General features: G+C 36.4%; 1 protein-coding gene across 2 annotated transcripts in view; it reads left to right on the top strand.

The window, feature by feature from the left end:
- SLC5A1 (solute carrier family 5 member 1) overlaps positions 1–14,083 on the top strand; it is a 135,506-nt gene extending 121,423 nt beyond the window's left edge. For both annotated transcript variants that reach the window (XM_042962733.1, XM_007082583.3), the window contains exons 14-15: positions 1,066–1,171; positions 11,963–14,083. In XM_042962733.1, coding sequence (XP_042818667.1) covers positions 1,066–1,171; positions 11,963–12,180 — 324 coding nt within the window. In that variant the 3' untranslated portion in view covers positions 12,181–14,083. The remainder of the gene's footprint in view (positions 1–1,065; positions 1,172–11,962) is intronic.
- Positions 14,084–14,690: the final 607 nt, after the last annotated feature.

The following is a 14,690-nucleotide window of genomic DNA, read 5'->3' as shown; positions in this document are numbered from 1 at the left end:
ATTTCCCATTATGGGTCATTTTTACCATAAGCAGTATAGTCTGGTAGCTCAGTACAGCTGACATTTTACCTTTTTAAGGTTTCTTAGGAACAGAGCTAGAGAGTTAGCCAAGGTCATTTTTGCCCATAGAGAAAGAGAAAGTGACTTTTTAGTCACAGGGACTTATGGAATCCCTAAGAGACCTTCAACCTCATTTTGAATTTTTCAAAGCTGTGACCAATCTTGATGTAAAACAAAGACTGCTTTTATAGCAGAAGAACCGCCATTATGTTTTTTTGCTGAATCTGTCAACTGGCTTTCTTTGTGTTGTTTTTAATGCTTCCTGATGTCTCAGTGTTTGCAAGTATTGCAGCCCCAAGCACATTTAGCTCCATGATTCCTCTTGAAGTAGAGAAAGGAAGGTAGTCACCAAAAGAGGTCATGGGTAGAATGAACACATTAAATTGATTTTCAGACTTCTACGAGTTTCTGGTTTCATGTCCATAGAAGCTGTGTCTCCAGCTCTACTCTATTCTAATATGGCTCATAATTCTACAGATTATGTCCTTATAAGGTAACAAACACATAGTATAAAACTCTACTCTTATACTGTTGGTCTAGACAAATAAGTGTAAAGGAACAAATTTGGTTATCATATGTGAGAAGAGTTCATTCATTCAACAAAAATTTCTTTATTCAAGGCAGTCTCTTAGTCTCTGAATATAATATCACACAATGTGAATTCATGTGTATAATTCACATCGAAGTATCCATATTTAGAAATAATGTTGTAGATGGAACTGTTAATCTATGTTTTTGTTGGTACTGAGAGACTACGATACCTCTTTTTTTGTTGTTGTTTTCATTTTTTATTGAGTTTCATTGAGCAAACACTGGCAAAGTGAATGTCTCACTGGGAGTGCCTCCAATGCCCACTGTATTCTAGAGCAATGGCTAGCTATCCACTGACACCTTTCAGGAAGTGATGTACCTTTTCCTTTCTTGAGCACATATCTTTGTTCTCCAACTTCTTGACCCAAGACACTATTTGGATCTTTCTGCTAACCTGTTTTGCTTTCTCCATAGCTCTATCGTCTGTGTTGGAGCCTGCGCAACAGCAAAGAGGAACGTATTGACTTGGATGCAGGAGAGGAGGACATCCAAGAAACCCCAGAGGAGACCATTGAAATAGGTGATTTGTGATTCAGAACCTAGTTCCAAGCCCTAAAAAGTTACTCCTCCAATAGCAAGGCCACTATACTGAAGCATTTATGAAATGTCTTCATCAAAGCTCAGATCTCTCTTCTGGAAGGGAGTAGGGAGTGAGGTGGGGAATGAGATGGAATGGATGGGAAATTCACTCTGAGGCCTGGTCAAGGGGAAGAGAGAGGTGCAGAACAATCCCAGCCTCATTATGTCTCATAGTTCACAGTGTGAACTATGTAAGTATGGGTTGGGTATTTGCCACCCTGACTTGATTTGGGGCATGGCCAAGGACAAGGGAAGAATCAGAGCTTGTGAACTGAAAGCAGTTGGAACCTAAGCTATGGTTAGTTCTAGTGACATCAGGAAAATGGGTGAGAGGCTCTTGGGGTCTTATGTCTCATCAGCTTACCACATCAGATTTAGAAAATCAAATTTCCCTGAAGTCCAGTAAGATAATGCATAGTCAGTGTTTAGAGATTTATCCTGATCATGGGGAAATGCTTTCCTCAGCTTATATATCGGAGCTTTTTCTCCCTACTTGGGAGTGGTGCACACATTTAGGATGGTTGTGGAGATGTATGGTATGTAGAGGTGTGGGAGTGCAAGATCATATGTGCTTTATCTGGTGCTGGACTGGAAGTCACATCACTCCATCTGAAGGGGAGCACAGATGCAGCAGAATAAGTTCTGAATATGGCCATCAGAAATATATAACCCTAGCTCTGGAAAGGGCTCTAGATATCATTTGGTCTCATGGCCTTATTTTATGGACATGTGAATTGAGAGTCAGGAAGGAAGTGGCTTTGCCTATTATCCCAGCTCTGATACAATCTTCTCTTGGTCTCTAAAGACCTTTTAGTTTTGAAACCTGTGATTCTGCATGTACTGGAAAGAATCTAGAGCCACAAGCAGTTGACCATGTTGTTGAAAAAGGTAGACATTTTCTGCTTCCTTGGAGCAGGGAGACATGGACATGCTACCTGCTTCTCCCACTTCCAAAAATGTCTCCACACTGAGTGAGAATATCATAGATTTAAAAGGGACATGGAGGAGAAGTCTTTTGCATGTTTTAATGTAGAAGAAGAGGTTAGTTATGTACCAGAGGGCAAATTTAAGACTGATGAGTGGAATCTTATTTTATTTTATTTTATTTTTATTTTTATTTTTTATATTATTATCCAGTTGCCCTAGCACCATTTTATTTTTATTTTTTATTTTAATCCCAGTGTGGTTAGCATACAGTGTTACATTAGTTTCATGTGTATAATATAGTGATTTAACAATTCTATACTTTATTCAGTGCTCCTTAAGGTAAGTGTGCTCTTAATCCCCTTCACCTAATTTATTATCACCCCACCTCTCCTCTGGTAACCATCAGTGTATTCTATATAGATAAGAGTCTTTTTTTGTCTGTTTGTTTTGTTGCTTAAATTCCACATATGAGTGAAATCATATGGTATTTGTCTTTCTCTGACTGACTTATTCACTTAGAAGTACCTCTAGGTCCATCCCTGTTGTTGCAAATGGCAAGATTTTATTCTTTTTTATGGCTAAGTAATATTCTATTGTATCTATATACCACATCTTCTTTATCCATTCATCTATTGATGGACACTTGGGCTACTTCAATAAATTAGCTATTGTAAGTAATGCTGCAATAAACATAAGGGTCATATATCTTTATGAATTAGTGTTTTCTTTCTTAAAATTTTTAAATGTTTATTTATTTTTGAGAGATAGAGAGAGATAGAGTGTGTGCAGGGGAGGGGCAGAGAAAGAGGGAGACACAGAATCCAAAGCAGGCTCCAGGCTCTGAGCTATCAGCACAGAGCCTAATGTAAGGCCTGAGCCCATGACACATGAGATCATGACATGAGCTGAAGTCGGATGCCTAGCTGACTGAGCTACCCAGGTACCCCTATGAATTAGTGTTTTCATATTTTGGGGTAGATACCCAGTAGTGTGATTACTGTATCATATGGTAATTTGATTTTTAATTTTTTGAGGAGCCTCTGTACTGTTTTTCACAGTGACTGCACCAGTTTGCATTCCCACCAACAGTGCACAAGAGTTCCTTTTTTTCCACATCTTCACCAATGCTATTTGTTTCTCGTGTTTTTGATTTTAGCCACTGTTACAAGTGTTAAGTAGTCATTGTAGTTTTGATATGCATTTCCCTGACGACGAATGATATTGAACATCTTCTCATGTCTGTTGGCCATCTGGATGTCTTCTTTGGAGAAATGTCTGTTCATGTCTTCTGTCTGTTTTTAAATTGGATTATTTGGGTTTTTTTTTTGTGTTCAGTTGTATAAATTTTTAATATATTCTGGATACTAACCCTTTATCAGATATGTCATTTGCAAATATCTTCTCCCATTCCATAGGTTGCCTTTTAGTTTCATTGATTGTTTCCTTTGCTGTGCAGAAGTTTTTATTTTGATGAAGTCTCAATAGTTTATTTTTGCTTTTGTTTTCCTTGTCTCAGGAGATGTAATCTAGAAAAATATTGGTATGGCTGATGTCAGAGAAATGACTGCCTGTACTTTCCTAGGATTTTTATAGTTTCAGGTCTCACAGTTAGGTCCTTAATCCGTTTTGAGTTTATTTTTGTATATGGTGTAAGAAAGTAATCTAGTTTCATTCTTTTGCTCAGTTTTCCCAACACCATTTTTTGAAGAGACTCTTTCCCATTGCATATTCTTGTATTTTTGTGTCAATACCATGTTTTGATTACTACAGCTTTGTAGTATATCTTAAAATATGGGGTTGTGATGCCTTCAGTTTTATTCTTTTTCAAAATTGCTTTGGCTATTTGAGGTCTTTTGTGGTTCCATACAAATTTTAAGATTATTTTTTCTAGTTCTGTGAAACATGCTGTTGGTATTTTTGATAGGGATTTCATTAAATCTGTGGATTGCTTTAGGTAGTATGGATGAGTTTAGACTATCTTTACATTTCTTTGTGTTGTCTTCAATTTCTTTCATCAATGTTTTATAGTTTTCAGAGTACAGGTCTTTCACCTCCTTGGTTAGGTTTATTCCTAGGTATTTTATTACTTTTGGTGAAATTGAAATGTTTTCTTGATTTCTCTTTTTGCTACTTCATTATTAGTGTATAGAAATGCAATGGATTTCTGTGTATTGATTTTACATCCCACAACTTTACTGAATTCATTTATCAGTTCTAGTAGTTTTTTGGTGGAGTCTTTTAGGGTTTTCTGTATATAGTACCATGTAATCTGTGAATAGTAAAAGTTTTACTTCTTCCTTACCAATTTGGATGCCTTTTTAATCTTTTCATGATCTAATTTCTGTGACTAGGACTTCCTGTACCATGTTGAATAAAAGTGGTGAGAGTGGACATCCTGTCTTGTTCCTGACCTTAGGGGGAAAGGTCTCAGCTTTTCCCCACTGAGTGTGATGTCCACTGTGGGGGTTTTTCATATATGGCTTTTATTCTGTTGAGGTATGTTCCCTCTAAACCTACTTTATTGAGGTTTTTTTGTTGTTGTTTTTTGTTTTTTTTAATTCAATAATGGATGCTGTACTTTGTCAAATGCTTTTTCTGTATCTATTGATATATTGAAATGATCATATGGTTTTTGTGTTTTCTCTTATTGATATGATATATTATGTTGATTGATTTGTGAATAATGAACCACCCTTGCACCCCAGGAATAAATCCCACTTGATTGTGTTGAATGCTTTTTTTCATGTATTGTTGGATTTGGTTTGCTAATATTTTGTTGAGGATTTTTGCATCTATGTTCATCAGGGATATTGCCCTGTAGTTCTCTTTTTTTTTGTATTTTTTAAAATGTTTTTGGTGTCAGGATGAGTGGTCTCATAGAATGAGTTTGGAAGATTTCCTTCCTCTTTTATATATTTGGGAATAGTTTGAGAAGAATAGGTATTAACTCTTTAAATGTTTGGTAGAATTCATCTGTGAAGAAATATGCTCCTCAACTTTTGTTTGTTGGCAGTTTTTTTCTTTTTTCTTTTTTTTTAATTTTATTTTTTCTTTTTAAATTTTACATCCAAATTAGTTAGCATATAGTGCAACAATGATTTCAGGAGTAGATTCCTTAGTGCCCCTTACCCATTTTGCCCATCCCCCCTCCCACAACCCCTCCAGTAACCTTCAGTTTGTTCTCCATATTTATGAGTCTCTTCTGTTTTGTCCCCCTCCCTGTTTTTATATTATTTTTGTTTCCCTTCCCTTATGTTCATCTGTTTTGTCTCTTAAAGTCCTCATATGAGTGAAGTCATATGATTTTTGTCTTTCTCTGACTAATTTCACTTAGCATAATACCCTCCAGTTCCATCCACGTAGTTGCAAATGGCAAGATTTCATTCTTTTTGATTGCCGACTAATACTCCATTGTATATATATATGCCACATCTTCTTTATCCATTCATTCATCGTTGGACATTTGGGCTCTTTCCATACTTTAGCCATTGTTGATAGTGCTTCTATAAACATGGGGGTGCATGTGTCCCTTTGAAACAGCACCCCTGTATCCCGTGGATAAATGCCTAGTAGTGCAGTTGCTGGGTTGTAGGGTAGTTCTATTTTTAGTTTTTTGAGGAACCCTCATACTGTTTTCCAGAGTGGCCACACCAGCTTGCATTCCCAGGGAGGTTTTTTTTTTTTTTTTTATTACTAATTCAGTTTCATTACTGGTCATTGGTCTGTTCAAATTTTCTATTTCTCCTTGATTCAGTTTTGGAAGTTTATATATTTCTAGGAATTTATCCATTTCTTGTAGGTTGTTCAATTTGCTGGCATAGATTTTTTCATAATATTCTTTTATAATTCTTTGTATTTCTGTGGTGTTGGTTGTTATTTTTCCTCTTTTATTTCTGATTTTCCTTACTTGAGTCTTGTCTCTAACTCTCTCCCTCTTTTTGATGAGTCTGGCTAAAGGTATATCAAGTTTGTTGGTCTTTTCAACAAACCTCATTTCAACAAACCTGGCTCCTGTTTCATTGATCTGTTCCACTGTGTGTGTGTGTGTGTGTGTGTGTGTGTGTGTGTGTGTGTTTAGTATTTATTTTGTTTGTTTCTTCTCTAATCATTATTTTTCCTTCCTTCTGCTGGTTTTGGGTTTTGTTTGTTCTTTTTCTAGTTCCTTTAGGTGCATGGTTAGGTTGTTTATTTGAGATTTTTCTTGCTTCTTGAGGTAGGACTATATTGCTATATAATTCCATCTTAGAACAACTGTTGCTACATCACAAAGCTTTTGGACCATTGTATTTTTTGTTTGTTTGTTTCTTTGTCTCCATTTATTTTTTGATTTCCTCCTTGATTTCTTGGTTGACCCACTCATTGTTTAGTAGCATGTTATTTAACCTCCATGTATTTGTGTTTTATCTAGATTTTTTTCTTATGGTTGATTTCCAATTTCATAGCATTGTGTTTAAAAAGATGCAGAATATGACTTGGATATTTTTGAATTTGTTGAGGCTTGTTTTGTGGCTTAATATGTGAATCTATTCTGTAGAATGTTCACTTGTACTTGAGAAGAATGTGTATTCTGCTGTTTTAGGATGAATGTTTTGAATATATCTGTTAGGTCCATTTGGTCTAATGTGTCTTCAAAGCCACTGTTTATTTGTTGATTTTTCTGTTTAAGTGATCTATACATTGATGTAAATGGGGTGTTAAAGTCCTCTACTATTATTGTATTACTATCAATTACTTCCTTTATGTTTGTTATTAGCTGCTTTATGTATTTGGGTGTCTCCAAGTTGGGGGCATAAATATAACTCTTATATCTTCTTGTTTGTGCCCTTTATGATTATATAGTGTCCTTCTTTGTCTCTTGTTACAAGTATTTATTTATTTATTTATTTATTTATTTATTTATTTATTTATTATCTATCTATGGTATTTGGTTTAAAGTCAGTTTTGTCTGATTGCTACCCTGGCTTTCTTTTTACTTCCATTTGCATGATAAATCTTTTCCATCCCTTTACTTTTTTTTTCTTCAAATTTTTGTTAAATTCTGGTTAGTTAACATATAGTGTAGTATTGGTTTCAGGAGTAGAATTTAGTGATTCATCACTTACATGTAACACCCTGTGCTCAGCCCAGGTGCCCTCCTTAAAACCCATCACCCATTTAGCTCATCCCCCCATCCACTTCCCCAGCAACCTTCAGTTTGTTCTCTATAATTAAGACTCTATAATTAAGACTTTGCTTCCCTCTCTTTTTTCCCATTCCCTATGTTCATTTGTTTTGTTTCTTTTTTTTTTATTAAAAAATTTTTTTTAACGTTTATTTATTTTTGAGACAGAGAGAGACAGAGCATGAACGGGGGAGGGGCAGAGAGAGAGGGAGACACAGAATCCGAAGCAGGCTCCAGGCTCTGAGCCATCAACCCAGAGCCCGACGCGGGGCTTGAACTCACAGCCCGCGAGATCGTGACCTGAGTTGAAGTCGGACACTTAACTGACTGAGCCACCCAGGCGCCCCTGTTTTGTTTCTTAAATATCACATATGAGTGAAATCATATGGTATTTGTCTTTTTCTAATTTATTTCCATTATATATATATAATGCTTATTTCCACTATATATATATATATATATATATATATATATATATATATACATGTGTATGTATATGTGTATATATATATATATATATATATATATATATATATATATTACTTAACTGGATCGCTTATATATCTTTTTTATCCATTCATCAGTCGCCCACTTCACTTTCAATCTGCATGTGTCTTTAGGTCTGAAATGAGTCTCTTGTAGGCAGTGTATAGATGGGTCTTGCTTTTTTTGGGGGGGGGTCTTGCCTTTTAATCCATTATGTCACCCTATGTCTTTTTATTGGAACATTTAATCCATTTACATTCAGAGTAATTATTGATAAGAATGTACTTATTGCCATTTTGTTATTTATTTTATGGTTGTTTTTGTAGTTCTTCTGTTTCTTCTCTTGCTCTCTTCTTCCATGGTTTTCTTTAGTGATATATTTGGATTCCTTTCTCTTACTTTTTGCATATCTATTACTGGTTTTTCATTCACGGTTACCATTAGGTTTATATATAATATCTTATGCATATAGCAGTCTATATTAAGTGATGGTCGCTTAAACTTGAACCCATTCCTTACTCCTCTCTCCTCTATGTTTTAGGTAAATGGTGTCATACTTTACATCCTTTTATTTTGTGACTCTCTTGACTAATATTCCTAAATATATTTGTTTTTTACTGCTTTTGTGTTTCTTATTTTTCTTACTCCTACTTTCCTTTCCACTCAAGGAGTCCCCTTTAACAGCTTTAACCAGCTTGTAGGGCTGGTTTCATGGACATTAATTCCTTTAATTTTTGTTTGTCTGGGAAACTCTTTATCCCTCCTTATATTCTGAATGATGGCCTTGCTGAATAGAATAGTCTTGGCTGCAGGTTTGTTTGTTTGTTTGTTTTTCCTTTCAGCACTTTGAGTATATCATGCCACTCCCTTTTGGCCTGCAAAGTTTCTGCTGAAAATCAGCTGATAGCCTTATGCGGTTTCCCTTGTATGTAACCATTTTCTTTTCTTTTTCTTTCTGCTTTAAAAATTCTTTATCACTACTTTTTGCCATTTTATAATTTTGTAAAATGTTTATTTATTTATTTGAGAGAGACAGAGACAGTGCCAGTGGGGGAGAGGCAGAAAGAGAGGGAGAGAGAGAATCCCAAGTGAGCTCTGTGCTGCCACTGCAGAGCCTGATGCAGGGCTTGAACTCATGAAACTTCAAGATCATGAACTGAACTGAAAAGAAGAGTTGGATGCTTAACCTACTGAGCCACCCAGGTGCCACTTTTTTACCATTTTAAGTACTATGTGTCTTGATGTGGACCTCCTTGGGTTGATTTTTGGGGGCTTGCTGTGTCTCCTGGATCTAAATTTCTGTTTCCTTCCCCAGATTTGGGGACTCTCAGTTACTATTTCTTTGAATATTTTTTTCTTTTTTTGATATTGCAGAAATATATTTATTATTTTTAAAAATATAATTTATTGTCAAATTGGCTTACATATAACATGCTGTGCTCATACCAACAAGTGCTGAATAAATTTTCTGCCCCATTTCCTTTCTTCCCCTTCTGGGATCCTTATAATGCAAATGTTATTATGCTTGAGAGTATTGCTGAGTTTCCTAAGTCTATTTTCATTTATAATTATTATTTTTCCTCTCTCCTGTTCAGTTTGATTGCTTTCCATTACACTGTCCTCCAGGTTGCTGATCTGTTCTTCTGCTTTCTCTAATCTACTATTTATTCCATCCAGGGTACCTTTAACTTCAGTTATTGAGTTCTTCATTTCTAATTGGCTCTTTTTCATTTTTCCTGTCTCTTTGTTAAGGGTCTTACTGAGGTCCTCCACTTTTTTCTTAAGTCCAGTGAGTATCTTTATGACCATTACCTTAAATTCTCTATCAGGCATATTACTTGTCTCTTTTGCTTAGATCTCTTGCTGTTTTTTTTTTTTTTGTCTTTTTTGGGACATATTCCTCTGTCTCCTCATTTTGTCTCTATGTCTCAAAATGTATTAAATGTTTATTTATTTATTTTGAGTGAGGCAGAGAGAGAGAGAAAGAGACAGAGAGAACAAGTGGGGCAGAGAGAAGGAGAGACAGAATCCCAAGCAGGCTCTGCATCATTAGTGCAGAGCCTAATGCAGGGCTCGAACACAAGAACTGCAAGATCATGACCTGAGCTGAGATCAAGAGTTGGATGTTTAACCAGATGAGCCATGCAGGCGCCCCTCTGTCTGTTTCTATGTGTTAGGAAAGTCAGCTATGTCTCCTGTTCTTGAAAGTATAAAGAAGAGGTCCTGTAGTGCCCTGCAGTGCAATGTCCCCTGTTCACCAGAATAGAACTCATCCAATTTTAACTCAAAGTGAGGAGGCCGTAGAGTGCAGAGACATAGTGTGGGATTTGGATTCAATAAGAACTGGGGTTGAATTCTTACCTCTCTACTTACTCCTTGTGCAAGTGATTACATTTTTTCTAAAGCTTATATTCTTTATATAAAAGTATTCTAAATGATAGACTATACCTTATATCATTGTTGGAAACATTGAATGAGATAATGCTCCATTATAAGAATTGGCTATAGATATCACCATCTTGATTTCTGTTAAGGAAGAATTTTCTAACTGAATTGGTCAAGAAAGGGGTAAGCAGAAAATGTGCATCTATCAAGAATTCCATAGTGGAGACTCCCACATTGCCTAGAGAATTGGCTTAATGACTTCTAAGGTTCATGGCAACCTTGAATTCTGTTCTTTCTTGAAGAACTCATGGTGAAAACACATGACCCTGACTTATTGTAGTAAAATAAATTAAGATCTCTTGAGGGCTTTTATAGATAATATATGTCACTGTCACCATTCTCTGAGCAACAGCAGCATGAACCTATCTTGTCATCATCACCATTATTGTCATCATGACTGATAATATGCATGACATATTTTAATTATGAATACCTTACTCTAGATTCATTTTAGCACCATATCATACTTTTAAGAAGATAATAAAAATATAATTCTTCCAACTTTACAGATAAGGAAAATGAGATATAGAGATTTTCTCAAGGCTGCCCAACTTTTTATTGATCCAGATCACCATGAATTTCTCACTTGGGTTGGTCAGTGAGCCCAACTTTTGTTACTCCCTCTCCATTCTCCTATTTTGGTGGAGTGAACCAAAGAATGGGTGCAAGGAGACTGGAATCTTTCTTATACGCATGAGAGAAAAGAATAGAAGGAGACTATTTTTTCTTGATATCAACTACACTCTGGGAATTCTCTTATAAAATCTTATAATGAAGGTGTTATTTATCCAATTTTACACGCACTTGAAGATAAGACAGGTGAATTAGCAAAACCATAAACCTGAGTTTTGGTTCCAGTTCTGACACATGTATGTGCTTAATCACTAAGGTTATTTGCAATTCTAAAAGTTTGTAACTCTTAAAAAATGAGAGAGTGGAGAGGAGTAGTCTCTGACCATCATGTTGAAAACACAGTGTGCTTGATTTCATATCTAGTGAGCCATGGATCTGGGATTCTAATCCAGGTCTGTATATCTTCAGTGTCACACACTGGCTCAGAGGAGAGAATCAGTTCCCTTGGTGGGCATCTGCTTTGAATGACAGGGCCAGTTGGGTGGTTTGATTCAGCAGTGTTTATATGCAAGAGCAGACATTAAGCCCTGGAAGTGTTGATTGTTGCTGCCCTGTATCAGGGAGTATTCAGACCAATTATTACCACACGGCTGGATATGTTGTAAAACTTTGGAACTTTCAGGTGTAGCCAATATGCTCCTGAGTCATGCCGGTCTCACTGCTTTCCAGTGATGTGGTAAACAGATATGAGCTATGTGTTTCAGAGGTGGGTTTTCCATGTTGTTCATATGTCATATTTCCAAGCCCATTGTTAACACTTTTTCTCACAAAGTATTATTTCCTGCTTGATTATGACTTACCTAAATTAAAATTTATTTTAATTGGCCTGATAGAGATAAAACATAATTTATTTGATCATAAAGATGTAGAATTCATCTATTACCATCATCTTATAATTAATAAGTTCACTTAAACATTTGTACCATTTCCTTTCCTGCAAACAAGAAAATTGGGAAAAGTCTGTAGAATGGTAGATGTTCCATTTCATGACATCTCCCCTGAAACCTTTCCCTGTGCCTCCTGCTTCTATATCCAATCATCTCTCTCTCTCTCTCTCTTTTTATCTTTCCCCTGACACAGAAGTTCCTGAGGAGAAAAAAGGATGTTTCAGGCGAGCCTATGACCTGTTTTGTGGCCTGGACCAACAGAAGGGCCCCAAGATGACAAAGGAAGAGGAGGCGGCAATGAAGCTGAAGATGACAGACACCTCTGAGAAGCCTTTGTGGAGAACAATAGTTAATATCAATGGCATCATCCTTCTTGCCGTGGCTGTTTTCTGCCATGCATTTTTTGCCTGAGCCTTGCCTTCTGCTATAGGCTGTGTTTGGGAAGGCCAGACTTTTACTCTGCCTCCTTTAGTACCATTCTGTGGTATTAAAGTAAACCAGCCAGTTGTAAATTTTGCCCAAATGATAAATGTGTACAGGTGTAATTGCAGGTTAGCTGAAGAAAAATCATTAATTTGCTCTTAACTTATGTATTTGAGGCCAGTGTGATATTGTCAGCTGTACATATTAGAGCTGCAGAAGGAAAGTCCAACTCAGTCATGTCCAGGAAAAGATGGACTAAGAAAGAGAAGCTCTGCAATGTCTGATGCAAATTTGTCTCAGGTAGTAGATTCAGTGTGTCAATGTTGTGATCCTTAAATATTATTACTTTAAGAGCTGTGGTCTCTCTGGTTCATGCCATTTTCCCTATATGACCTTCCCCTCATTTTTTTTTTCTTTTTTTTCCCCTCATTTTTTTTTTAAGAGAAAAATTTGCCCTCTCACATCCCTGTCAAGTTTTTTCTTGGCACAAGGAAATCAATCTGATAAACTGATGAATGCATGGAAGCTGAAGCTGGGAGCTTGATCAAGTCCCTGCCCTTGGTGTTTTCTCTTTGAAGGGAAAGCTTAGGGATGGCAAGACTTACCCCAAAGGGAAAGACCCAGGAAATAGTCTCAGACATGTGGGGAAAGTGGATAATCTTGAGTCAAGGGATTTTCCGGTTTTTTTTTTTAAGATGTCCATTGTGAGTTCCTCATGTTTGAGATTTGACTTATTTTGTCATTTCCTGTATCTGGAATGTCTTAGGCACTCAGTAATGCTTATGGACTGAATGGATGATTTGGGAATTTATTTATAAATACTTGCTTTATTTTTACGTAAGCCTGGCCCTTGGTTAAACATTGTGTGTGTGTGTGTGTGTGTGTGTGTGTGTGGCTGCACAAAGTACACACTCTGATGACTTTCATCAATTGGAATGCATTTTCCAGAGGCCACTCTTCCTTATAGTGCAGATGTTGACATATGAGCTTAGAAGCTGATCTATGTCACAGAATAGAGCAATTATACCTTTTGGGACATCCGTCATCTCAAATAAGCCACACTCTCTTGAAACATGTAAACAATTAACACAATTCTCTTCCCCATGAGTAAATGTGACCACAGCCCTTCTTTTTTGGGGTGTCTTGGTTGGTGATCATCCACTGACCAAAGTTAGGGTAGGTGGTCTCTGTCCTGAGTGGTAGCACTCAACACTTTTAGCTGACAGGAGTGTATTTCTTGTTGAACCTGTTTCCTAGGGAGAAGTGTTTAAAATGTAATTTAAATATAATTAATTAAATTTAATTCTTTTAGTCCCACCTGTGAAATCTCAATTATGTTGTAGTATGTACTCTTTGAAGTTAAGAAAAAGTCATGATGTTAGTATTGCCTGATTTCAAACTAGCTTAGGAAAGAGCTGGGAACTGAGGTGCTGTGGAACAGCTCCTAGGTGTAAAAATGGTTCAACAGGCAAAGGGATATCTTGTTCTTGTGGAAGGAAGGTCACTATTTGATACAACCTCATATTGCCTTTAAGTGAGGCAGAGAAGAGGGGAACGTGGGGAATTTCACATGTCTGGCATTACTCAGCAGACTCAGTTTCATATGGAGTTTGTGGTATGATGATAAAGGGATGATAAAGGGAGAGGATTGGGATGATAAAGGGAGAGGATTGAAAGCTAGTGGATGAAGTGGGCACAACATATCTAGTTTGTCCTAGATTCAGTTTCTGGCATTGTCAATGATTCACTGTGTATATTGTGATAAATTATTTTGTCTTAACTGTGTATTTTTCTGTTTGAAAAATGGGGACCTTGGTGCTTATAGCATCTACCTACCTCCTCTGGGTGTGACTAGGTCACTTTGTAAAGGGGATGACAGATACATACATGAAAGATACCAAGCAGATGTTATATTAAACAGCATTTGTCCCATAAATTAAAATGTATTACTTTGATAATAATAAAAACATAAAAAAACTGTAACATCAGGTTTTCTGTTTTCTAGATATTCTAAAGAAATACTACGTGGAGAGCTTTAGTTGGCATAAGACGTGGATTAGGAAAAAGGAGCCAAGACAGTTGAAAATAGAATCTAGCAACTTGAATAAAAAGTAGCAAAGGAGATGATTTCAACTTCAAAACATCTAGTAAACATGAGGTAACTACTTTCAATACATAATGTCTTTTTAGGACAGACTAAATCATGTGGGTAACCAAGGGCCAGTAAGTGATAAATTGTGCTAGAATAATTGCAGGAGTATAGACAACTATTTTTTATTTCAAATGAAAGATGAGTATTTGGGGACAGAGTGACTTCTTGTTATGGTCAGTTTATAGAACTGGAAAATCAGGTCCAACCAGGCAAAAAAAGATTCTTTAAATTTAGATCACTATTTTAAAAAGAATATCCTCAAATGAAAAGACAGGCCTCCTTCCCTGCAGAGTGAATTTAGTCTGGGGGCCTTTGATTTACCTGGGAGCATTGCTTACTTTTATGT

Source organism: Panthera tigris, chromosome D3 (assembly GCF_018350195.1).
Source record: "Panthera tigris isolate Pti1 chromosome D3, P.tigris_Pti1_mat1.1, whole genome shotgun sequence".
NCBI lineage: Eukaryota > Metazoa > Chordata > Mammalia > Carnivora > Felidae > Panthera > Panthera tigris.
Note: the sequence above shows the minus strand (reverse complement) of the source record. Positions and strands in the feature narration are given on the sequence as shown.